This window comes from Mesocricetus auratus, unplaced genomic scaffold (assembly GCF_017639785.1).
Source record: "Mesocricetus auratus isolate SY011 unplaced genomic scaffold, BCM_Maur_2.0 Super-Scaffold_100009, whole genome shotgun sequence".
Taxonomy (NCBI): Eukaryota; Metazoa; Chordata; class Mammalia; order Rodentia; family Cricetidae; genus Mesocricetus; species Mesocricetus auratus.
This window is the reverse complement of record NW_024429193.1, coordinates 49902349-49929788: the sequence shown is the minus strand read 5'-3', so window position 1 is coordinate 49929788 and position 27440 is coordinate 49902349. Positions and strand designations below refer to the sequence as shown.

Below are 27440 nucleotides of genomic sequence, written 5' to 3'. Positions count from 1 at the left end.
ACATGGTCTCCTAGAGAAGGGAAAAGGGACAAGATCTCCTAAGCTACTTGGGAGCATGGGGGACAGGGATAGGGAGTTAGGAGAAAGAGAAGGGGAGAAGACGAGGGGAGAGGAGGACATGAGGGAGCAGGAAGATTGAGTCAGGGAAAGAATAGCAGAGAGCAAGAAAAGAGATACCATAATAGAGGGAACCAATATAGGTTTAAAGAGAAATCTGGCACTAGGGAAATGTCCAGAGTTCTACAAGGATGACCCCAACTAACAATCTAAGCAATAGTCAAGAGGCTACCTTAAATGTTCTTCTCCAATAATGAGATTGATGACTACCTTATATGCCATCCTAGAGCCTTCATCCAGTAGCTGATTAAAGCAGAAGCAGACACCAAAGCTAACTACTGAACTGAACTCTGATATCTCATTGCAGAGAGGGAGGAGTGAAGAGCAAAGAGGTCAAGACTAGGCTGGAGAAACCCACAGAAACAGCTGACCTGAACAAGGGGTTGCTCATGGATCCCAGACTGATAGTTGGGAAACCAGCATAGGACTGATCCAAACGCCTTAACGTGGATGTCAGTTTAGAGGTCTGATTAATCTATGGGGCCTCTGGTAGTGAATCAGTATTTATCCCTATTACATAAATGGACTTTGGGAGCCCACTCCACGTAGAGAGATACTCTCTCAGCCTAGACACACAGGAGAGGGTCTAAACCTTGCTCCAAATGATATGACAGACTTTTAAGATTCCCCAGGGAAGGTAAGGCCTTCCCTGGGGAACAAAAGGAGATGGGATTGGGGGCCAGTGGGGGCCAGGGAAAGAGAAGATAGAGAGGGAACTGGAACTTACATATAAAACAAGCTTGTTTCTAATTTAAATTAAAAGGGGGGAAGGGCAATTTAAAAAAAAGGTCTATGGCTTCTATTTTGGTTGCTGTATCTCACTCTATGTCTTATCTGTCTCATTATTCAGGAAATTACCTATATAAACATATGTGGGACCATGATCCAAGGCTTATTGTGAGAACATATAGTGGATTTCTTTCCCTCTGAGACGAGATGACTGAAGACATGGCTGACCACTTAGTCACCATTATACAAAAAACAATAACCTATAATCATTTCTTGCAGCTGCTCCCACATTCCTGATTACCTAAAACCATCAGATAATAAATGTTTGTCCTGAGCAAGTATAGTGGCACATACCTGTAATTCTAATATTCAGAAGGTAGAAGCAGAATGACCATTAGTTTGGTGCCAATTTGTGCTATATAGCATGTTTCAAGAAAGTCTAGACTTCATAGTAAAACCTTGTCTTTTTTAGGGGTCGTGCTTTTTCTTTTCGAGTCAGGGTTTCTCTGCATTGTTTTGGAGCCTGTCCTGGAACTCGCCCTATAGACCAGGCTATCCTCAAACTCCTGAGTGCTGGGATTAAAGGTGTGCACCAAAAATTCTGTCTTTAAATCTATCAGTTGATAAAACAAATGTATGCAGATTTTTTCCACTATATTTTGGACTAATTTGTTACACAGAAATAGTGAATACATTTGGTTTGCTAGCAAAAATATCAGAATGAGTCAAATGCTTGATGAATACTGATGATGAACTATTTTGTTTATTAAAATAGTGCCTTATCAGAACTTTATTTGGTATAGAAATAACAACATAAACACGAATATGATTATCAGCTAACACAGTGGAGATATTAGTACTTCTGGGTTGTTCTATGGCTATATAATTCAAAAGCTATAAGACTGGCTTAAGATAAGATAGTAGCCATTATATAGTCTTTTATGGATGGATGGATGAGAAATCAAATAGTTATTTTAACAAAGAAATTGAAATATTCCTCTTTGGAGAGAGATCCCTGTAGCATTCCTATTACCAAAGCCTATGTTAAAAAGGAAACAGGGTATGCCAATTGTCCAGAGAATCTGATTCCAAAATTCCTTTTAGCTTGTCTCTTATGCAGAGTGAAAGTAGCATGATTTAGAGTCTAGGGACTGACTTGACAATTGTTCAATCTAACATTTAAACTTGGACCTACCTTTTGTAGAACTTGGGGCTAAATTCAGGGGCTCACATATGCTAGGCCAGTACTCTGAGCTATATCCATACCTGCAGCTATCCCTAGATCTCGAGCCACCAGGGCTATAGGTTCTCTTGGCCTCTCATGTCCAAAAACTTCACCCGTGTATGGTTCACCATCTTTAAGGGATAAGTATACTGCTATCAGTTGGTGAATGATTTTCTTCTGCTTGAGATGAGAAGTTCATGGCAAATAATCTCTTCCTTGGATGTATAAGACAGGGGTCCAATACAGGAAGAGATAAGATAAAGCCAAAATATCAGGTAGGCAGGTAATTGTTTGGGGGCCTCGTGCTATGGGCTTTTTGGATTTCCAGAGAGAAATAAGTCTTGTAAGCTCAGGGCAGTTGCAAGTCACAGCCCTAAGGCCTGGCTGGTTTTGTCAATCTGGCAGTTGAGTGTCAGTGCAAAGGACATCCCCAGCACCTGAGGAAAGAATTAAGAAAATGTGAGATCTTCATAAGAGAAAACACTTCTTCCATAGATCCTGAGATTGCAAACACAGAAAAGCAAGATTTCCATCACACTGTGGCCACTCTCCAGTATCACTCATTCCCCCTCAAAGGAAGTTCTCTCTTTAAGATTAGAATAGCATTAGAAAGACTATGGGGACAATTATAGTATTATGGAAAAGTAGAAGGTCTTAGTAACATTTTTATCTTCTTAGGAAGTCACAGAAGCTTAGCTATCTAGTCAAGTTGTCTTTATAGAACAATTTAAGAAAAGTAAGTCATCTCCGCCCAAGCCATATATTTCCTTTGCTTCCAAGAAGAGAAAAGGGCATTTAACTCTTAGTTTTGACTAAGTCTTAAATAGTGTATAATATGCCCAATACTTGGGTAGAACATAGTGTTGTGAATATATCACAACAAAACAACACAATATTTTACTTATCAAAATAAGTACAAGCACAAAGGGAAAATTTCATTCATAACTTCCTTCTTAGCATAAAAGGTCAATTTTTCCAGACCAGCTAAGTGAGCAACTAATGTAGAATTCTGCTTTGCACTCTTGATTTGACTGTGACTCTAAGGGATACACTAATTTGATAAATATTCTTCTTTCTTTGTTTCTTGAGACAGAGTTTTTCTGTAGCTTTGGAGCCTGGGCTGGAACATACTCTGTAGACCAGGCTGGAACCAAACTTACATAGATCCATGTGCCTTTGCCTCCCAAGTGCTGGTGTTAAAGGCATGCACCACCAGCTAGTCATATATATTCTTATAACAAATTTCTTCATGTTTTAAGATGAATTGATAATATAATCATTGGTTACTTGGCTAGAAGAACTCATGAATAATATGACCTTTATTGCCTCATTCTACTTCCCCAGTACTGTTCTAAGACTTTATGTTTTACCTCATTTAATCATTATAAGGTTCCTGGGATTAAACTCTTACCTGTATAACACATACACAGATGGTAATGATTCCAATATACAAAAAGTTGGAGTGAAACCACAATTTTGCTTTATTATAGCAACCCTAGGAAAAAAATTAAAGGCATGAATTATGTCATTCAATATGTCAACCTTATAAGGAAGGTTACCTTGAATAGTATTTTGTATTTATTTAATACAAAGATTTACATAAGATGTTATATTTTATTTCCTTTGCATGTTTAAAGGGACAGACACAAAACAGAGAACATTAAATCAGAGACCTTTGTACTGATATCATTAGTATACTTGCACTTAACACAGAAGGTTTAGCTCTTAACAGTCAAATTATCTCCCAAGAAGTAAGTCAGAAATACTCGCCCTTATGTTCTTTGAACAATCAGTGCTGATCTAAAGTAATGAATGGGATTTTAGGTGTTGTGATCTTTGTATCAAGAAACTTATGTCTGTTTCAGTAACTGGCATTATAACCCCATAAAATTCCAGAGACATTGACTGGTAGTTGCTCTGTTTTTTTTCCTTGGATCTGAATATTTCTATACATTTCCAAACTTTGAAAAGGTTACATGGGGTCAAGACAAGATCTTAGGGATTTGGATTACTAGAAGATGACTCCATTTCCTTCTAGATGAAGAGAGACCCAAAATTAAGAGGGGTGACAGTTACTAAAAACTCTTTTTCCAAAACTCTTTCCTCCACATTTGTCTAACTCATCTCACAAAGGGAATGGATCTGCCATCGCCAAGCAGAGACAGAAGACAAACAGGTACTTCACAAGCTACTCTGCATTAATTCTGTAAATTCTATTTTAAACATAAGTAGAACTACCTTTTATTCAATAATTATCTAGATATTTCTCTGGGCTAGTTTTGCACAAACTACCAAACACGCACGCGCGCGTGCACACACACACACACACACACACACACACACACACACACACCACTCAGTTAACAGTATAACAAAATATTCTTCATGGTGTCTCTTAACTTGCTCCTAGACTTTGGATGCTTCTATAGTAAATGAGTGTTGTTTCCATGCTGTTTCTTGGTGTTGTTCCAAAATCCCTGTTTCTAGGTGGAGGGTTTAGGTTCTTTCTGGCATAGTTTATGATGTAACTAAGTTTGAACAAAGAAGACTATAACAGGAAAATTGACAACAAAATTACCTGAACATCTGCACCTGGTGGGCAGGAAGATGGTGGACCACTGGTCCAATCACTTGAGCTGTTTACACCACAACACTGCAGCTGAAAGACAAGTCCCCCAAACATGATGATTAGAAAATCAACAGAAAAAACAACACAAAAATCCTAAACTTTATATTAAAAAGTGTGCTTGTCATTCAACTCTGACTCCAGAGAAGAAAATTCAGAATCTGTCTACTACTACAGATTCCTTGGAACTAAATGTTCATGAGACTGTTATACCATTTTATTCACAGAAGATCTCTACAAAGTTGGTTTATATATTTACCTATTGAGTGCTTTCTGCCCAGGAGGCCTTGTAACACAGAACTAGGGCTAACCACATTGACTCATGAGATTATTGGAAACAGAATATTTAGATACCCATTTAGATGAGAAAACAAGAAGAACTCGCTATGGTAGTTTTGCATATAGGATAAACTTATGATCCAACTATACCACTCTTGGACACACACCCAAAGGACTCTGTATCCTACTAAAAAGAAACTTGCTTATCCATTTTTATTGCTATTCTATTCATAGTAGCTGAAATTGAAAACAGCCTAAATGTCCATCAATTGATGAATAGATGCTAAAAATGTAGTAAATTTATGCAATGAAATATTATCAATTTATTAAGAAAAATTAAATTAAGAAAATTTCAGGTATATGAATGGAGGTGGAAACAATCATCCTGGGGAAGGTAACCTGGACTTAGAAAAAAATCATGTTTTTCTCTTATATGTGGATGCTAACTTTGAATATTTATATTATTTGTTTAATTTGCAATATAAGATAGAGGTCAGAAAACTAGTAAAGGGGAAGGGGGATGCTCTCCAGAAAGAGGGGATAGAAAGAATGCTGTCATATAAAGGAGAAAATGTAATGTGAATAGTTAAGCAAGTTAGGAGATAGAAAGGCAGGATAAGGAGTAGACTATGAGGAGGGGTATGGGTAACTAACACTAAAGAGCTTTGAGAAAACTATATGGAATCTTTATATATAGATATATGGAAACTTTTATAGTAGTATGTTTCCATACAAAGGTATATTATATATATGAACACATTTAGATGGAGTTAACCTATAACTGATCAATAATGTCCCTACTATACCCTAGACTAACAAAAATTTTGTTGGAGTTGTTGGCCATTGAAGTCCTATAGACCCATATATATTACAAGTAATTGCCAGTGTCACTGGTTACCTTCTGAAACTTGTTCATAAGACCCTATTACTGAAACCACCACATACATGAGTCATGGAACATGGAGGGATCAAGCTGATTTGGAAGCTCGATTCCCACTGACTAGAATTCATAGTGTTGGAAGGTTCTGTAGAAGCTACAAGAGGAGAAAAGTAGTCATAAATCTTACAGATTTGTGACACTGAGAGCTGTAATAATGATCAACCTAGTAAGATATTATCATTGGGGCTATCATCACACAGATGTTGTGAATATAACTAAGAAGTTTCTGCTTGGATTTATGACACATAACTGACACCATTTGGGGTGTGGCAATAAGCTGTGACTACGTAGGCTATAGGCTTCTGGGGAGAATCTATTTGTATTATTTTCTAAATGTAAATAATAGCAAATCAATTTCTAATGTCTTATTACTATACCCATAGATGAGTGCATCATTTAACAATCACAAGGGAAGCTTCTTTCTTTAGTATATGATGATTAACACAGAGATCCACAACTCATAAATTTGTAGCAAATAAGAGACTATGGGGTTCTCAGTCCTAAACTGACATCTATAGTATACCATCTCCTCTCAAGGTCGAGGGATCTGTCTGGAAAAGTGGGGAGAAAGGTGTAAGAGCTAGAAGAAATGGATGACTATAAGGAAACAGCATTTCCTGTACACATTAAGGCAGTTTTACATAGGAAGTCACAGTGATTGGGGCAGCATTCACAAAAAATGAAAAAGTATGAAGGGTAGAATGACCAAGAAGTCCCATCCCTAGCTTAAGAGTTATTGGCAACTGATTATGGCTGCAATAAGTCATTTCTTAAGGGTATAAGAATACCCCTGGCAGGTGAACTACATTGCTATGGGATGACCTCACCCAAAAATATATAGGTATCCCTAACTGAAGTCTGGGTTTAAAAATAGCATGAGTATACAAACTTCAGTGAGTGGGGAAGTGGTGGAAGATCTGGGAAGAGTTGAGGAGCAAATATGATCAAAATGTATTGTATGAATTCTCAATTAATTAAATGGTGTTATTTTACAGAAAGAGAGAGAGAGACAGAGAGAGAGAGAGAGAGAGAGAGAGAGAGAGAGAGAGAGAGAGAGAGAGCTCATCAAGCCTCTAGATTCACAGTACTTCTGGGAAACAGATTTCCTGCTATCAAAATACCTGTGGTAATACACCAGTCAAATACAGAAAATGGTGAAATCTATAGGACAAATAACATAATTTTTGCTCACATACACATAATATGAAGGAGTAGGACACTGTTATAGGGTGAAAGAAATTTTGAGACATTTCATCCAAATGTAACATTTACACCTTCTTAGATCTTGATTTGTTCAAGTCAGTTGTAATGGGAGATGTCACTCTGTAAATATGTCTCTTACTGGTTGTTGAATAAAGCACTGTTGGCCAATAGGGAAGCAAGATAGGTGGGACTAGGAGTCAAAGAGGATCCTGGGAAAGAGAGGCAGAGACAGACATGATATAGATCGCCAAAGTAAGAGGTCTGGACCCTTTTCTCTGGTAAGAGAAATACTTAGATTAACAATTATGGGTTAAATACTTAAGTCAGAGCTAGCCAGTAAGAAACAAGCAAACAGCCAACAGCATCATAATTAATATAGTGTCTTGTGTGTTATCTGGGGACTGCAACTGTGGCAGGACCCAGGCGGATGGCGGGGAAGGCAACATTCTACACACTTGAAATTTTAGAGAAAATTAGAATAATTGGAATATAGACTATTGGTGATATTTGAGGATTTATTTATTAATTTGTGTGAGTGTGTGCATGTATGAGTGTGTGCATGAGTGTAATTTCACTACATGCATACAGAACATGTGCAAAACAGAAAAGAGCTTCTAATACTTTGGAAATGGAGTTGAAGGAAGTTGTGAGCCACCAGGTAGGTACTATAACAAAACCCAGATCCTCTGGCAAAGCAATAAGTGCTCTTAACCAATGATCAGACTCTTTAATGATTTTTAATGAGTGAGATGATATAAGTATTTTGTTTGGTTTAGAATATTGCAGCAAAATGTTTAGGGGATTCAATGAGGTGACTGTGACAAAGTTGATATGAAGCTAGTGACATGTATAAAGAGATTTATTTATTTTATTTTATTTATTTATTTTGTTTTGCTTTTATTTTATTATGTGGCTGAATATTAAAAAGGGACTTCTAACTGAATTGAAACAAATGAGGAATCGGAAATCTAAAGAGGTTGTGGTTTTTCCAAGTCTTCCCATTCTTATTTTTATGTTGTAATTTCCTGTTATTACTGTCTATTCCATATTAATGGGTGATGATCATACTCTTCGGACATATATCATGCCTGTGCAAAGGCTCTCTAATCCATATTTGTCCCCTAACATTCTAAGGAAACAATGTAAAGTTGATGTTTGCTCATGGGTATGGAGAAGCATGAGGAATGTGACACTAGAGGGATAGGTAAAAAATGTAATGATTTTGGTGACTTGGGAAATTAAAAAAGATTTCCTTTATTCTACTGATATTTTAATGACATTTTGCAAAATATACAAAGTCATCCAATATGATTTATTTGGGTCTTCATTTCATCTTTTAGAGCTGAACAACAATCTTATGTGAGTTGGTAAAGAATGAAATAGAATGCAGAAAAAATGTTTCTGTTGCATGAATTCCTATGCTCCTCTGCCTGTGATAGAACAGACATTCATTTGGACTTTGAGTCTGAAACCTTTAGGAAAGAGACACTGGTTCTAGGGACCAAAGTTGGGAATTCTATCTGACTCATCTGAGCATGATTCTTTATGTACTTACATGTGACTGGATGAAGTCCCATGCCGCCATGGTGCTGTTGTCTGAGTGATAATGTTGAATGCTGTCATTCAGGCCCTCTGCCACATAAGTGTTCAGCTAGGGTAAATCATATTCCACAAGAGAAGATATAGGAAAAACAAGATGGATTCAAGAAATAAGAGATTTCTAGTAGACCAAAAATATTCCCCCACCCAAGGACTCATAACTGGGGAAGCAAGATGAGGGAGAATGCATGGGAAGGCAAACTGAAGATGATATACATAATGGACTTTTATCCCTGCAGAACTATACTTACAAGGGAGGAAAGCTAAAACCAAAGCCAAGGTCAAACCTTACTGAGAAGATTGCCAGCTCCATAAAGAGAAGTAGGCAGGAGGAAAACAAACTTGCATCGTTTTATCTCCAGTTATCTTTCAAGGCATCATTCAAATACAATCTTCATGTTATTTTTTCTCTCCTCAACTGCAGTTAATATCTCATCCTCCTACTTCATTTGTATGACTTTCTACTAATTTTGTTTTACTAACGTCTCCACTGTGTATTCCCCATCTCAGCACAGCAAGAGAGCAAGACATGTTCTTTATAACTTACCTTTTGTTCATACACAAAGAGCAGGATGGCTAAGGTCACCTCAGCAAGAAGAATAATCATCAGCAGAACAAAGAACTGTGGCAAAGCAGAGACATGATCAGATATTGATCCCTGTGTCTGATCTACCTCTCTCTGCCTTGGGAGCAAACATATATATAAATGTGTGTATATGTTTGTATGTGTGTGCAGTGCACACACACACACACACGCACACACACACACACACACACACACACACACATTCATGCATGGGAACTGCTCCTGTCTCCTCAGGGCTTCCTAAGTTTTCTCTTGTTTTATGATTAATATGTTTTCTTTTCCTACAACTGGACTCTAAAAGGCAGATCAGCTACCACCTAACTATTTCCTAACACTGTTGAATTAATTTTTAGCATCAGCTTAGTGAACCACTTGTGCAAAAAGCCAGAAAATTAAAGCATGAGTTTGGGTCCTGGTCCCCTATATCAGATCAAGCCTAGCCCAAGGTGTAGGGTGGATGAAGATGAAGCTCAGGAGAACATCTGCATGGAGGAAGAGGGACCCCAATCATAATTCTAAGTCAATTTTTTATCTCCAAATTTAGAATTTTAATGCCTTCATGACATTTATACAAAAACATTCACAATTTCATTTTTTATTCTCCTTAAAAAATCCTAAACAATTTTGGCTGCTTAAATCATTTGTTCATCTCTGATATTTTCTATCATTTTCAGAAATGTTTGATGACACTTATTTTTAAATTACTGTTATTATTATTGATCTTGGCTCTAAGTATCGATCTGCAAGAAAAGACTGATCACATGATTTAAGGGATAACTGAGATTGGAACACATAAGAATGGAGGCATTGTTATACCAACCTCTGTCCTTAGTCCTCTAGGAAAATTATATCTCCTCTACTCCAATGCTAGTATGAAAAATCTAAGCCTGATCGTACTCCTCAGTTGGTTATTTGATAGGGAACTGCTGCAAATCGCTTCCATTTCTAATAGTCAAGGAATTCAGCAAGGTCTTTACCTAAATGGTATCACTCTTACTATGAAAGCTACTTTGACATTAATTAAAGAAGAACTCTATGTCATTGGGGGGTCACTATGTTCAGAAGAACCTTCTGATTATTTTTCATCAGTTACTATGTCAGATCTTGAAGTATGTTCTTACTTATGGATTTAAGCAGAAAGATAATATCTAATTTCAATCAGACATTGAGGAAAAATATTATGCTGTGAAAGGAGATAACAGTGACAAGGGCCATTATTGACAGTGTAAAATGGACACCATAGATAACATCAATGTCTTCTTCTACATATACTTGGGATCCCATCAATGTCTTCTTCTACATGTCCTTGGGATCCCAGTGAGAAACAAACTAATATCAGTCTATAAAATCTTGGCTGATAAGACATGGTTAGCTTTAATTATCAACTTGATAGCCTAGAATCCACTGGCAACTAATAAATGGATAAATTTTCTAGACTAGGTTGATCTGTAGGAAAGTCTGTGGGGGAATATTTTGATTGTTAATTGAAATGGGAGTCCAACCCTGACTATTGGTAGCATTATCTCATTGGCTGAACCCTGACCTGTTAAGCATAAAGAAAGCTACCTGAGAATACACAGCAAGCAATCAATGATTCAAGCACTGTTCTCTACTTGATCTTGACTACAGATGTAATGTTGTAAGTCCCTGCTTTAATGTTCTGTAACAATTGACTATATTCCCTGTATTCATGAGATCAAACAAATACCTTCTGCTTCTAAATTTCTCTTTTTCAAGGCATTTTACCACAGCAACACAAAGGAAATAAAATCAGAAATTGGTACCAAGGAAGTAGGGCTACTGCTGTAATGAACCTGGTGGTGTTATTTTTGGAGGAATAAGGAAGATGTTGGAATATTGATCTGGAAAATCCCATGAGTGATTCGGGCAGAGCTTACTGGAATTTTCTTGTGGGATACTGAAAAGGGGATTACTAAGAGTAACACTGATGGCAGAGGTCCAGATCATGGACTTAGTCATTAACTAAGGCTAGGGAATATTCATGTGACATTTTGGCTAAGAATCTATGTGTGATGTTCGTATTGGAGCTGAACAAAGCTATGATTTATCAGAGATTTCCAGCATTGAAGCAAACCTTCCTGTACGTCACTGGAGTAGACTTTCAGTGTGATATTTTGCTCAATAATCTGTGTGTACTGTTCATGCTAGGACTAAAAAAGCAGCTATACTTGCCAAAGAAGTCAATACCACTGATGTGAACTCCTTGTGCTTCATTGGACAATTGAAATTGTCTCCTCAGAGTCATCACAGCTTCTGAAGCTGATACATTATGGCCCAAAGGGACAAAGCTACTTCTTGAGTTTGTAACAGAATCTGAAAATGTGGTACCATGTGTGTGGTACTAGTTTTGAAGGTATAAAGTATTCACAGAGAGCAACTGAGTATTGGAACTTTGTGTTAGTGTCAGGCCTTCTTCAGAGAGGCCACTAGTGAATGTGATGCTTCAGTTATAATAGAGCCCCCAGGACACTGAAAATTCTAAACCCATAGGAGTATACAAAGGAGACCTACAAATGTAGAGAGGAACTGGCCTACTCCCAAGACAGAATCTATACGTACTACTTGCTACAGGCAACATAACTGGAGGGATGGAACTACACAAGTTGCTTAGAGTTTAGAATACAAGACCCACCTGTGAGATATTAGAGCTACAATATTTGATCTAAAACCAACTGATTTTTTACTATTTCTTTTGTTTTTTTGAGTTTATAATATAATTACATCATTTCCCCTTTTATTTCCTCCATTGAAATTCTCCAATATACCTCTCTTTTCTCTTTTGCAAATTCATATCCTTTTTTCAATAATTATTTATATATTCCTAAATACAACTGGCTGCTGTTTTTTTGTTTTGTTTCATTTTGCATGATTGTTATTATACCCTGTTTCTTCTCTTTTGGAATAACAATGTTTACATGTGTAACTTCTTTTTATTTCACAGATGCTCACAGTTAAAAGACCTTGGACTTTGAAGTCTTGAAAATTGTGTAAGACTTTAGGAGAGTTCTGGAATTGGACTATATTTTATATTCTGATAGTAACCTGAGACATATGGAGCAAGTAATAGAAACTTATGGCTCAAAATGATGTTTGTATATATTAAATTGACAAGCAAGAGACTGTGTAGGTTACTTCTTATTGTAAACTTGACACAACCTAGAATAAACTGGGCAAAAAAAAACTTCCATTGAGGGTCAGGTTAGCCTGTCAGGGATTTTCTTTATGTTGACTGGTACAGGAAAGCCCAACTCACTGTGGTACATTATTCCATAGGCTGGCATCTGAGTGGCAATAGAATGAAGAAAAACAGGAAGTAAGCAAAAATCTTGTTTTTGTTATCTCTCTGCCCTTTTTCCCAAGACAGGGTTTCTATGTGCAGACCTGGCTGTTCTGAAAGTTGTTCTGTAGACCAGGCTGCCCTCAAACTCAGAGCTCCCTCTACCTCTGCCTCCCGAGTACTAGAACTAAAGATGTGCACCACCACTGCCTTCCTATCCCTCTCTGCTCTTTAATTATACATTTCATCCAAAAGTAATCTACCATGAAACATATCACCCTGGACTTGATACATCATCTATGCCAACTCAGAATATCACAGTTGATGCAAGGACTCACCGACATAAGCAGGCACTTATTTTCCTTGATTGAGCCCATGCAGCCCAAGAAGGCAACTACCATGATAATTGAGCCCACAATGACGAGAACATTGCCCAGTGTCAGGAAGGGAAGGTTACGGAAGAGCACTCCATAGGTGTTTTGGACCAGGAAGTAGATACCAAAGCCCAAAATGCAACAGCCACAGACCTGGAAGGAAAAATTTAATATCATTCTAAGGTAAATGTAGTCCTTAAGTATCTCCTCATTTGTATTCTCAACTTCTTGAGATCAGAATCATTTGGGACTTTTTGCTCACCCAAGACTCCTGAGGTCACCTCTTCACTCAGTTTCCCCACTATCATATAGAAAGGAAATACCCACTCTGTATATGGAGTCACATTCATATCTTTTACTTCACAGATCCAGATACCAAGGAAATATCATATTTATGAGAGACCTAATATATTCACCTTTACTATATTACATGTCTAACTTTATACTTCAGATGTTATATCTCTTGTCTGTTCAGTGGTCCACATGTGGCCTTCCTTTTGGAGAGTACAACCACATAGTGAAGACACTCTGTTTAAAGAAGGTTATCTTGATAGGGAGACTACCAGAGATGCCAAATTTATATGAATATTCTCATAAACATATGAGTACTGATTCATCTTATATATGTAATGCAGCTGCTGAATCCAATATATTGAATTCTGTTTGGACATCTCTTTTTTCATGTTAAATTACCAAGTATGGACATATATGTCTGTAACTTTACATTTTTATTAATCCATATTAATTATATAAAATATTTCATTGTTATATTTCTACCCATCAAGCACATAGGGTAATTTGATCATATTCACATCTTGTTAATCTTTCTTATATGCTTTTTCTTTTGTGTTTTCCTGCTTCCCACTCTTAATAGTCCCCTTTTAGTTAAATGCCTTTCTTTATTTTTTCTTTGCTTCTGCATATGAAGAAGATGTCATACTTTTGTATTCGGTACTAACTTACTTCACTTAAATTCCATAAAGTTTTCTGCATAATTTTATTCTTCTGATGGCTAAGAAAAGCTCTATTGTGTACATATACCACATCACATACTCCTTATCCTTTGTAGATGGGTGTCTAGTCTGCATCAGCAAAAATCAGAGATGTTCAAGTATCTTTGTGGTAAGGTGATTATCATTCTTTTGAAGACAAAATAAGAAGTAAAAGAGCTAGATCATACGGAAGTGCAAAATTTGAAGAAAAATGGAACGAAAAACCAATGCAACAAATGAACAATAAAAATGAACAGTTTTAAAATAATGAAGTACACATCACCAATAAATATATGGAAAAAGGTGTTTAGCATCTTCAACTGCTAAAACTAAATGGAGATTCCACTTCATCTTACCAGAATGTCTGTCATAAGGAAAACTATCAACAATAAATGGTGACCAGAATGACAGAAAAAGAAGCGCTTTCACACTATTAGTAAGAATACAAATTAGCCTAGATACTGCAGAAGCCATTAATGATATTCTTTTAAAAGTTCAAAATAGAACTTCCATGGTTTCTTTGTCAATATTCTTCCATGGGTTCAGGGATGAGGAGAGAATAGAATCTGACACTCAAATTGTAGTCCATTTCTCACTTATAAATACTAATTATTTGCAATGTTACCCTAGAGACCCCAGACAGAATTGGCACCTCCATTATTAACTCACTGATACTTTTCAATTTTGTAGACTTATACTGTGACAAAATAGCAGGAGGGGAAGAAATTATTACTCCCTTATACCTATATGAAATGTTTTGGATATTACCGAGGTGTGCACAGTTCATATTCTATACTATATTATTTAACTGAGAAGAAAGGACAGATTAGCTGGGATGGAGGGGTGTTATTTCAGACATGTTCAAAGGAGATACTTACCCAAAAGAGCAAGTTAAAGAAAAACAGGACATATTTCAGCAATTTTAAAGTGCTCATGCCCATGCTGGGATAGTATGACCTAAAAAACAGAAGGAATAAGAAAGGAATTTTTATGACAATTTAGCACTGTAAGGTAGCACAACAGACTCCAAACTGCAAGTGTTTATAGTTCAAGGATTATCACCACCATCTTGTGTTTGATCTATTCATCTCTTCTCTGGAAAGTTTTCCCCAAATCTCTGCTTCCATACTTTCAAAACTAAAGCCCAGGTTGAAAAACCATCATCTTGAACACTGAATGTTCAGTAAGCAATGTTTGGTGTTACCATAAGCCTCAACACCCAACAATAAAGCTATTCTAACAAGAACCTGAGTCACAGTGACACAAAATAAGCCAGAGCTTTTGGTCCTGTGTGACATTAGTGACATATATATGGCTACTCAAGAATAGCTTTTGAGGCCAAGACTAGATGATCGATGCATAGAGTAGAAGGCCAGTGACTTGATCACCCAGTTACTTAACTGTCTTGAGATTCATTACTTAGTAAATTTGTTGTTGTTTATTTTTGTAACTGTGTTTTAATGGCAACATCTATCCCTTCCCATTCATTCCTTCAAGCCTTCTCATATACCCTTCTCAACTCTTCTTGAAATTCATGGCCTCTTTTTTTATCAGTTGTCATGGAATGGTCTATAAACCTCTCCATATGAAAGTACAAGGTGATACATATGCCTCATTTGTCCTTTTATGCATAATTATCTATTATATTTCTGTTCTAGATATGACCATGGCAAAGCATTAAATGTCTTCCAATAGACGCTGATCCTATAGCAGAAATGAAACACACAAATATATAATGAGGAAGTTAAAATTGACCACAATATGAACACAGTCTTTTATTCTTATTGTTTTAGTTTTTAGTTTTAGTTTTTTGAAACAGGGTTTCTCTGTGGCTTTGGAGGCTGTCCTGGAACTACATCTTGTAGACCAGGCTGGTCTCGAACTCACAGAGATCTGCCTGCTCCTGCCTCCCAAGTGCTGGGATTGAAGGCATGTGCCACCGCCTGGCTGAACACAGTCTTTTAAATGAGGTTATCTCATTTTTAGCAAGGATACCATTGTGTGGATGTATAAGATGTATTACATTGTATATGCATATATGTATATGTGAGTACAAGAGGAGTACATCATGTTCCAGCTCTATCACTCTTTCATATATGCCATTAGGGAGATACACACACAGAGGGTGAAGAGAGAGAGAAACAGGCGAGGGATAGAGAGAATGGGGAGGGAGAGAGGACGAAAATGAAGGGAAGGGAAAGAAAGAAAGAGAGATAGCATTATATCTAAACAATGTCCATGTAGATAAACCAGGACAATCTCATTTTAAGATATGAATATGAAGATGATGACAAATTCCTGTAATCCCTGTGCTGGGGAGACTTAGGCAGGAGGATTACAAATCTGACATCATTCTAGGTTACATAATGAATATATGTATATATGTAAATTAGGCTGCTAAAGCTAAAACAGCATAGCCTAAGATAAAAATATACTGGGAAGTATTAATAGAAGATAATGGTAGATATTACATAAGAAAAAATTAATGAATTTTAAGGTAGTAAGAAAAATATCAAGAAAGGACATGCAACAAAATTTAAATAAATAGAGCATCTCAAGATGAAGTAATGTTGAGTGTTATAATTTGTCTGTAATGGGAGTCTCCAAAGGAAAAAAGAAAAAAATACTTGAAGAATTAATACATGTAATAAATTCTAAACTAGATTAAAATAATTTACTCACCTGACAAAGAAGATCAATGAAAATGGTGAAGAATATAAGATACATATGAGATTTGTTCATTGTATTCATACAGTGGGACTATAATATGTACAAAAGCTAAGGGAATTTCTCCTCAGCAGATCTACACTACAATAAATATTCAAGGAAATCCTCCAGGAAAATTGATAGAACAGAGGCAAGACCAACATTACTGCATAGATAAGTAGACCAGGTTTTCTTGTTAGTTGTGATTTGAATCTTAAATAGCCCCTAAAGACTCATGTGTTAAATGAAACCTTGGTCCCAGCTGATGGTGCTATCAAAAGGTGATAAATTATTTAGGATGTGCAGCTTATATGAAAGCTTTAGGCCACTGGGGGCATGCCATTGCAGGATATATCCTTCTTTATCTTTCCATCTCTCCCAGTCTCTTCTCTTTTTTTCATCTCCCTCTTTTTCTCAAACATATAAGAACACTTTTGCTCTGCTCTGTGCTCTCACCACGATGTTTGAGCCTCAGAATACACGCAAAATAATGGAACCAGTTATTATACATTGCATCTTTTGAAAGTATGATTAGAAGTGGATTTTCCTCTTTTAAGTAGTCGGCTTCCTAAGGAATTGTTTTGCACAATAAAGAAAAGTTAACTTCACATTATTTAAATACCTTTAGTAAACACTGGACTGTGAACAGCAGTATTGTCTGAGTTTTATTCATACTATTTCTGGACCACCACCACCAATTCCACCAGCACTACCAACAACAAAATAAAAGTAATCTACAATCATTGTTCATTGCTTTTAGACCATAAAGCCCATTTCTGTGAGTGTTTGTGCTTTACAACAACCTAAATGACTCCTGTGTTATCTTAGGACCAGGGCAATCCAGACACCCTGGTCACAAGCATCATGTTTGCCACAGTCCAACTCCCTAGACTCTAAATCTGGGGCACTATTTCTAAGTCAACAGTACCCATTATTGTGAAAATAGCCAAATGTACTTTGTAAGGAATTTGAATGTAAACATGTCTTAGATTGTGCACTTGGGGCTCAGTTAACTGTTATCTGAATATTTTTCTAAGATTGTCCTGTGTTTAAATATGGCTAAAGCAAAATTATGTGGGTCAGACTCTAGAAGTCCTGGACAAGCACCAGTTATAACAAAATTGGGCTAATCTGAGTTTCATGCTTGTCTCTTTTTAGATAGTCTTTTCCCTGTCTGCTGTAAAGCCTGTAGGGGAATCACCACAGGAGAGAGCTCATATTAGCAGCATGCCTAAAAGCTCTAGAACAAAATGAACTAAGCCTCCCTAAGAAGAGTAGATAGCAAGAAATAATCAAACTGAGAGCTGAGATAAAAATCAAAACAAACAGAACAATACAAAGAATCAATAAAACAAAGAGTTTGTACTTTGAAAAATCAACAAGATAACCAAACCCTTATCCAAACTAAGAGAGAATATCCAAATTAATATCAGAAACAAAAAGATAGACATAACAACAGAGACCAAGAAAATCCAGGGAATTATAAGGACATATTTTAAAAACCTGTACTCCACCAAATTGGAAAATCTTTAAAAATAAAAGATAATTTTCTTGATAAATACCACTCACCAAAGTTAAATCAAGACCAGATAAACAATTCAAACAGACTATTAACCACTAGTGAAATACAAGCAGTCACCTAAAATTTCCCAACAAAAAGAGCACACTACCAGATTTTAGCAGCACAGAATTCTACCAGATTTTCGAAGGAAAGTTGAGGCCAATACTTGTCAAATTATTCCACAAGATATAAACAAAAGGAACATTGCCCAATTCATTTTATGAGGTCATGGTTACCCTGATCCCCAAACCACATATAGACTCAACAAAGACAGAGAATCACAGACCAATTTCTGTTACGAACATAGGTGCAAAAATACACAATAAATATTTGCAAACAAAGTTCAAGAACACATCAAAAGATCATCCACCATGATCAAGTAGGATTCATTCTAGAAATGCAGAGCTCATTCAATATATGAACATCAAAAACGTGATCTACCATATAAACAAACTGAAAGAGAAACACATAATCATCACATTAAATAAATAGAAGGCCTTTGACAAATCCAACACCCTTTCATATTAAAAGTTTTAGAGAGATTGGGAATATAAAGAACACACCTAAACATAATAAAGGCAATTTACAGCAAGCCCACCCCCAACATAAGTTTCAATGGAGAAAAGCCGAATACCACTAAAACCAGGAATACGAAAGGTTGTCAACTCTCTTCATACTTATTTAATACAGTACTTGAATTTCCAGCTAGATCAATAAGAGAACTGAAGGGCATCAGGGGATACAAATAGTAAAGGAAGAAGTCAAAATATCTTTATTTGCAGATGATATGATAGTATATACTGGTGACCCCAAAAATTCCACCAGGAAATTCCTACAGCTCATAAACATTTTCAGTGAAGAAGCTAGACAGATTAACTCAAAAGAAAACCATATACCTCCTATATACAAATGACAAGTGTACATTTGCACAGTAGAGTATTACTCATCTGTTAAGGAAATGACATCATAAAATTTACAGGTAAATAGATGGAACTAGAAAACTCATCCTGAACAAGGTAACCCAGACTCAGAAAGATAAATATGGCCTATATTCAGTTATAGGTGGATATTACCTGTTAAGTAAATGATAACAAAGCTACAATTTATAGGTTAGTTAAAGAAGAAGGTTCTGGGGGTGGGGAGTGGATATCCATGGATGGGTAAATAGAGTAGATTTTACTGGCAGCCTGGGAGTGGCTGGGAAGAGGATGGGAGAGGATCAGATTTGGGGGAAATTGGGTAGAGGAAAAGCGTGCAGGAAAAAAAGACTAGAATTTGAGATTTTAGGGGTCCTTAAGGGATGGTATGTAAACCTAGTGCAGTGGAAACTTTATGGAATTTATAAAAGTAAGCCCAGTGAGGGTTTCTAGTAATGGGGGATACAGAGGTTCAACAAGCCATCTCTTGTCACCAGGCTATGATTCCAGTGGTAGAACTAGGTTGCATTCTATTGAGTTGTTGGTCAAGGGGGTCCCATGGAAAGACTATCACTAAGACAAAAGGTTGATCTCTGCCAACTGACAGTGCTGTCCCATTTCCAAGGTAATACCCACACAATCTATCAAACATGGAGAAGTTGAGCCAGTGCCTACATGGAACCTTAACCACTATATTTTAGTCTCTTTAGTGCAGGCTACTGAAAGAAATGTGAACAATGCAGCCACAAAACCTATGACCTACAATCAGTCCTGCCTGCAAAGTACGATAGGGCAATGGTAGTACAGAACTAACAGGAGGTAATCAAATCATTGACTTCCTAGGGTCACATAAGTCCCAGCATCCTTGAGTCCTGTCACAGCTTTTTCAGATTCATGTAAATCCATTTTCATCAATAACTAAGATGGCCACAAAACTGGGTGTGTCATCATTGATTTTGTCTTTCACAGAAAACTAAAGAATATCTGTTTCTTTCCTTTCTGGCTTTCTTTTTGCTCAGAGTCATATCAAATTGAAGGATAAAATCTGCCCCGTTGGTGAATATGGCCATTACTTTTGCAAAATGCTACAATGGCCCTGTTTTCTTAAGAGCCAAGACAAATTTCTCTTACCCTTTCTTCACCATTACTAGCCAGAGTCTGAGCCTCCCACCCTTCTGTGTAATATTCAGAGGAACTGACACCTACCTAACAGTTAAAAGCTGCCACTTCCGCCCCCCATGACTCACAACGTTCTCACAGTATTCTTTTTATGAAGAAAGCTCCTGACGTCAATTTCCAGGAAATCTTCAAGACTAAACCACAATGATCTAAGGCCACATCCCAGGACCCGGTTTGGAAGCCAGAGCTAAACACCATTTAATGACTCCAAGCAAAGATCTTGGACTAGTGAACTATCTTGCAGGTTCCTAGTATCTCTCTCTTTCTATCTGTAATCGCAGCATCATCTACTCTTGCTTTCAGTGAGAACAAGTTTAGAGGTGGCTGTGGTTAGACAGAAAATTTTAAAACCCCTACCAGTTACTGAACTCTGTCTTTATAAAATCCAGTTTCAGGAGACAATATGAAACTTCAGCAAGGAGCTTTACTTTTAGATTGACCATTTATGAGATATTGACAAGTGCTTCTCAAACAAAACCAAAAACAAGGCAGTAGAGAATGCAATAAATCCATGGTCAGAACTTTTGAAAGTAAGTGACAATTTAAATGTCATGTAAGCAACCAAAGGAGAGAAGTTACCAATAGTCCTACACAGAAATGATGCCTATGGGCCATAACAACCAACATGGCATGATTACCCAAAGGATGCAGTCATAGCATAACTTGGAGATAACCAACAGGTCTCTAGTTGTACTTAAGACCACTTAACAATAAGGAAATGCCAGCCAACTACCTAGGGCTAGTGAAGTTGTGCATCCTGTAAGAGAACCTACAAATGCCACTTTACCAAGCCAGCATAATCCCTAACTACAGTCTTAATATTTATCCTTATGCTCACAGATAAGTTTAGTCCTCAGGCCACATCAATGAAACTTCTGTTTTCAACAGACAAAAGCCACTACAGAAAACTACAACCAATCAAAATAAGGAGTTATGGAGCCCAGTCCCAATGAAGACATTTATGAAACAACTTCCATACTTAAGACTCAGGAATAATTACAGAGAAGGGGCGGAAAGACTGTAAGACCAAGAACATCAGGGAGTTTGTTCTGTCTCCCAGGAATGTTGGAAGCTATGCACATGAAGTCTCACCAGTGTGACTGCCTAAACATGAGTTAAACAAGGACAACAGTAGATACTCGAATGTGGACTGGGGGAAGCACACAAGGCCTCAACCTAGACAAAAAAAATTACAGGCAACTGAAGGATGCTGAGAATGGGAGAAATAATCCTCTCCAGGGAAGAGCACACCAATTGGTTATCCACTACCAAATGGTCAGTACCAAAAACATACATGTAAGTAACATTATACAAACTGAACAGGCTATAATTTTGTCTATAGCAATGTCTGTGTGCATGGCAACAGTTAATGACAAAAAGTCCATGAATATGAAAAAGATCTGTGGTGTGGGGAGTATAGAAGAGGGCTTGTAGGGAGGAAATAGAAGGGGCAATGATGTAATTATACTCTCAAAAGGTAAATGAAATGATTTAAAAAACAAAATTGAATGAATTTACTGTGTACCTATTAATAAACTTGTAAGTTAATGTTCATGTGGGTCTGTCAGAGAGGAGTATACTTACAAAGCCACACAATTTTCTTATACTGAAATTTTCTTATTCATAATACTTGTGTCATTACATTGAAGGTTATTTATTTTGACAGGTCTATTTATTGACAGGCCAGTAAATATCAACTCAAGATAGGCAGACGTTTATGGGAGAACATATCTCTTGTTGATATGCTCCACAGATATATTAAGACATGGGCCTGTGTGTCAACCTAATGTCAGCTTCAGCAAAGTGCAGAACTTTGGTGGACTTGTAGCTATTCAGGTAGGATCAAGTAGAGTCAGATTGCAAGTTATCTCTGACTGCAGTTGCTCCAGGCATGGAAAAACCAGATGTGATCAGTGTAACTTGGTGAAGATGACTCATTGAGTTCAAAGTATACACATCATGCCTTGATAAACAAAATTTTAGAATCAGGTTTAGTTTAAGTTCCAGCACTGTGATTAATCATAATTACAGCCTTGGACAACTTCCTTAATCTATCAAACGTCCAAATCTTTAAATAGGACTGTTAATATTTCCCTCACAGGTGTTCTAAAGAGACAGTATGATAGAATTTCCAGAATGGTTCAGTCCCCAGGGTCCAGTGAGTGCTGAGTAAAAGACCAAGTCATCCTGAGAGTGGCCCTGACACCCTGAGAGGTCTCAGGAGTGAAATATACTAGGGGCTGAAAAGGCTTTAATAAGCTTTTTCCTCATTTTGTTTCTTGGAAATGCTTCTTTAAAAGTTTTGTTTGCATTTTTAAATTAATTTTTATTTAAATTAAAACAATCTTACTTAACATACCAATCCCAGTTCCCTCTCCCTCCTGTCCTCCCACTTCCACTATCATCTATCCATGCCACTCCTCTTCCACTCCTCAGAGAGAGTGAGGCCTCCCATGGGGGAATCATCAAAATCTGTGACATCATTTGGGGCAGGACGTAGTCCCTCCCCTATGTATCTAGACTGAGATAGTATCTTTCCATAGGGAATGGGCTCCCAAAACACATTCATGCACTAGGGATAAATACTGGTTCCACTGCCAGTGGCCCTGTAGACTGCCCAAGCCCCTCCACAACTGACACCCACATTCAGAGGGTCTACTTTGGTCTTATGCAGGTTCCCCAGCTGTCAGACTGGGGTTCATGAGCTCCCACATGCTCAGGTCAGCTGTTTCTGGGGGTTTCCCCAGCATGGTCTTCACCTATTTTCTCATCACTCCTTCCTCTCTATGACTGGATTTCAGGAGTTTGGCTCAGTGCTCCTGGGAATCTTTACTTCTGCTTCCATCAGCTACTGGATGGAGGTTCTATGATGGCATTTAAGGTAGTCATCAATCTCATTATAGGGGAAGGGCATACAAGGTAGCCTCTCTACTATTGCATAGATTCTTAGTTGGGGTCATCCTTGTGGATTCCTGGAAATTTCTGAAATGCCAGATTTGGGGATCAATCTACCTCAAGAACCAGCAATTCCACTCTTAGCCATATACCCAAAGGAGGCACATTCATACCACAAGGACATCTATTTAGCTATGTTCATTGCAGCATTATTTGCAATAGCCAGAAACTGGAAGCAACCTAGATGTCTCTCAACCAAAGAATAGATGAAGAAAATGTGGTACATTTACACAATGGGGTACTACTCAGTGGTAAAAACAATGACATCTTGAAATTCGCAGGTAAATGGATGGAGGGCAAACATAGGAGTACACAAAACACAATACAATGTGCTCTCTCCTGTCCTCCCATTCTCCTCATCCAGACACAGAAAGACATGGCATGTACTCAGTCATAAGTGGATATTAGACATGAAGCAAAGGATAAACAGCCTACAATCAAGAAACCCAAAGAAGCTAGGAAACAAGGAGGACCCTAAAAAAGACATACATGAACCACTGAAAAGGGAGGAAGGGAGGAGATAAAGGAGGGGAGATGGGAATTTGGGAGGAGAACATGATGGATCAGAAAGGAAGAGTTGGGGGAAGAACAGAGAAAGAGGGCAATGAAAGAGGTACCTTAATAGAGGGAGCCATTATGGGCTTAATGTGAAACTTGTTTGCCTTTTATAAGAAAAATTTCATGAAAAGAAAAATAAGGTCAAGAAATAGAAAATGGAATAAGTGAGGAAAGATGAATCCAAATGATAGTGGGAGGTGTTCCTCCCACTTGGGGACTCAGCAAGATGCTACTGGCCACTAGCACAGGTAGAGATGTTTATTAAGAAGACAATTACTTAAACTAGGATTAGTTATTCAGAGCTCTCCCACAGTCTATCCAGTAGATATCATATCCTCTTTATTATATTAAAACCATAAGGAACTTTACAGTAAAACACATTACTATTTGATGAAAATGGATAATCAATAGAGAATATTTGCCTCAATAGCCCAACACTTATATTGTGAGATTTTACATGGTGGCTTTGGAAGTATATATTTTTTCTTTCTCAAAACCTTTGTTCAGACAGTCTTCATAATCCAAGCACCCAACTGCCCTCTTACCTAGCATCAGAGAAGTGTCTGGTTTCTACAAGATTCTTTTGCTTCAACATCTACACTTAAGTAGTAACTAGTCCTAATAACATCCTTAGGACAGATGCCTAGTGCACAGAGTGACCTACACAGTGGATGCTTGCTGAGGTATAAATAAGTGCTGTAGGCTGACTGTGAACACAAGGCACTATAACTAGATCAACATACTAGTTGTTGGAAGGAAACTGAAGAAAAAAGAATGGCTATAAGGTCACAAAAACTCTACCCTTCCTTCTGATAAAGGGAATCAAACACCCAAGTCAAAGAGGAAGAAATTTGCTTCTGTTCCCCAATTCAAAGTCACAGTCTACCAAAATTGTTGTGTCTAAGTATCAGGCATAGATCTGCCCTGGAATAGACCTAAGACTTGTTTGTCCAATAAACTTCCCATCTACTTTTAATTGTCAAGTAGGAGAAAAGGCTTGGTGCTTCCTGTAGTCATGTGAGTAGTGTCTCTTGCTTCATTTCTATCATGCCTGTGGCAGAGAGTGAGGAAATAATACTCCTTTGAGTGAATATGTAATGTTTTGTAACTGAAGTGTTAATAGTCCCAGTCTCTATAATAAATTCATAACAGTCAGTCTTCTCTCTCAAGGAATCTTTGGCAGACTCCTAACCGCCTGTATTTTGTGTACATTCTCTCTACTTTATAGAAAACAGCACATTGTATTGTGTTATCTGTACCTCTATGTCTGAGATTGACAAACACGTCAGTTGTATTTGTGTGTTCAGAACCTGAGCTCAATGGCTGGCCATTGGGGCATTGTAGAGTAGTAAGAAATCAGAAAAGAAAGCAGTAGTTTGTAGGCTCCTGGCCAATCAGAGGCTAACCAGACAACATAAGAGGCTAAGAAAACAGTAGAGTTTCCCCTTTCTATCTTTGTCTCTTGTTAACAAACAAAGCTGATTTCCTTTGAGTTGTAGTAAGGTAGCTGTGAAGGCCTGGACTTTGGAATACTTCCTGTGGACATAAAGATAAGAGAATATGTTATGTGTAAAAGAGAAATAATCTAACCAGCCCCCACAGGAAACCACATTTCAGTTCAGCATCTGCTCCTAATCAACTGGTTTCAAAATACTGAAGATTCCGTTTTAAGATTGAGAAAGCAAAACTTTGCTCACCCAGCAGACACAATTTTTCTTTGTCTCAGTCTTCTAAAACATGTATAGTTGCCCAGAAGAGTTCTTTAAGGACAGAACTATTACTCTACAAGTTCTCCTTTCTCCCTCATTTCTCCTCCTTATCCACAGCACCTGCCAATCTGTGTCAGACTTCAAGGAGTGCCTATCCCTTGATTGTTATCTTAGTTCACTAAAAACTAGTTGTTATTTCTATTATAGGGTTTGGTAGCCTCTGAGGGAGATTTGGTAAGCTGCAGCTATCTCCCCATTCTCTCCCCTGATTTTTAAGTGAGTAAATGTGGTCACAGGGGACTTTCTTCTCTCTTGTTTAGCTCATAATCAAATTAGCTTCTCGCAGCTCTTGGACCAAGAAAGACCTGATACAGACATGTTGTATTGACAATGAAGAACCATATTAGTCTTAGAAAATTAGGACCAAAGCTTGAGTATCCCTATGTTGAATACTTGCAACCTAAAATTAATTTTGGTCCACGAGTTGGAAACTACTGCTGTATCAAGTTGAGTGTTTGCTTTCAGATGAACACTTTATATAAGATTTGTCAATGTTCATGCATCATATATCAAGGATTAGTTAATGTGGAGAAAGAAACTCTTTAGATCATAATGTTTGTATTGCTCTTTGAAAGCCCCAAAGCTAAGCATCCTTAGGAGGTGCCTAGGAATAAAATCATAAAGTACAGTTACAAGACACATACTGCACTGCAGAGTTTTTTAAACCCATCTTCTACCAAAGCATGACAGTCAGAGCACCAACTTTCCTTATAAAATGTTTTCTGATGAAGACAATGTATCTCCTGCCTACTGTTCTAAATCGCTCTATTACTCTCTCCCCATTTTAAAATCAAAACTCAAGTGTTCTAAAGAACTCACTCTATTACTTCTCTCCCCACTTTAAAATCAAAATTCAAGTTTTTGAAAGAACAAACAGCATAGAAGATCTCTCCCATGTAAACTCATCTTACACAGAAAACTTCAACCATCAGAAACCACCATACACTGTAAGCAATTCAGTGCTGTAGTGATGTGTCCTCAAGGAAGCTCAGGCACAAAGAGATATCAGATAACATAGTAAATCCAAGTGTTTCTAACCAGATTGCCTCAGGGAACTGCTGATCTAAATATTTGTGAAGTAAGAAATTTTAAAGTTACTAGAGAGCTGTATGAGAACTCTTAAGATGCTGTGCCCCACATTAGCTGTTTCAGAGATGTTAAAATCTTAAGTCTTACCTTTTGTAGGCAGTGTCCCTCAGTACTTCAGGTAGAATTTGTTGATTATCTTTAAGGTGGCCAGCAAAGGCTGGTAACACAGAAGTCTGAGTCTATTTGTGTAAAAGGAGAAGTGAAGAGAGAAAAAATATGAACATGTTGTGACGACAGGAAACCCAAGCAAGAAGAGTGAGGAAGTGAGACTGAGTGTTCTCTCTTAGGCTCAGATATTCAACTGTTCCCCAGTGGTTTTTAGAGGCATCCACCCACAAGCTACTCTAAGCTGGTTTCTGGGAACCAAAGACCTGACACACAAATCTGAGTGCTGGGGAACTCTACAGTGATTTGGGTGATGATTCCTGTCTGGAGAAGAGTGCTCATCCATTGAAATTGCACCTGGGAATTACCTGTGGATCTTTTCTTGTGTACTTGGTCCCACTACCTGACCACAAACTGTACTACTAAACCATAGTGGCAAAGACAGTGTGGAACTAAAACTAAAACATACTTCTAGAACAATAGAACCGAATAGAAGACACAGAAATAAACTTGTATGTGTATGGTTAGCTACTTTTGGACAAAGGTGTAAAAATGTGCACTGGGAAAAATATGGTGTAATGAATAAGAGGTTCAGACAAAATTAGATAGCTGCTAACAGAAGAATTAAATTAG

The 27440-nt window shown here is 37.4% G+C and overlaps 1 protein-coding gene across 1 annotated transcript; it reads right to left on the bottom strand.

Moving 5' to 3' along the window:
* Window positions 1-1587: 1587 nt before the first annotated feature.
* On the bottom strand, window positions 1588-26955 carry Cd53 (CD53 molecule). Its single transcript, XM_005076593.4, has 8 exons — window positions 26790-26955; window positions 14847-14925; window positions 12941-13129; window positions 9266-9340; window positions 8675-8770; window positions 4650-4730; window positions 3483-3566; window positions 1588-2508 (listed from the first exon to the last, which is right to left on the bottom strand). Exons 2-8 carry the CDS (start codon window positions 14907-14909, stop codon window positions 2437-2439), a joined length of 660 nt encoding a protein of 219 aa, XP_005076650.1. The 5' UTR covers window positions 14910-14925; window positions 26790-26955; the 3' UTR covers window positions 1588-2436.
* Between the last annotated feature and the right edge of the window lie 485 nt (window positions 26956-27440).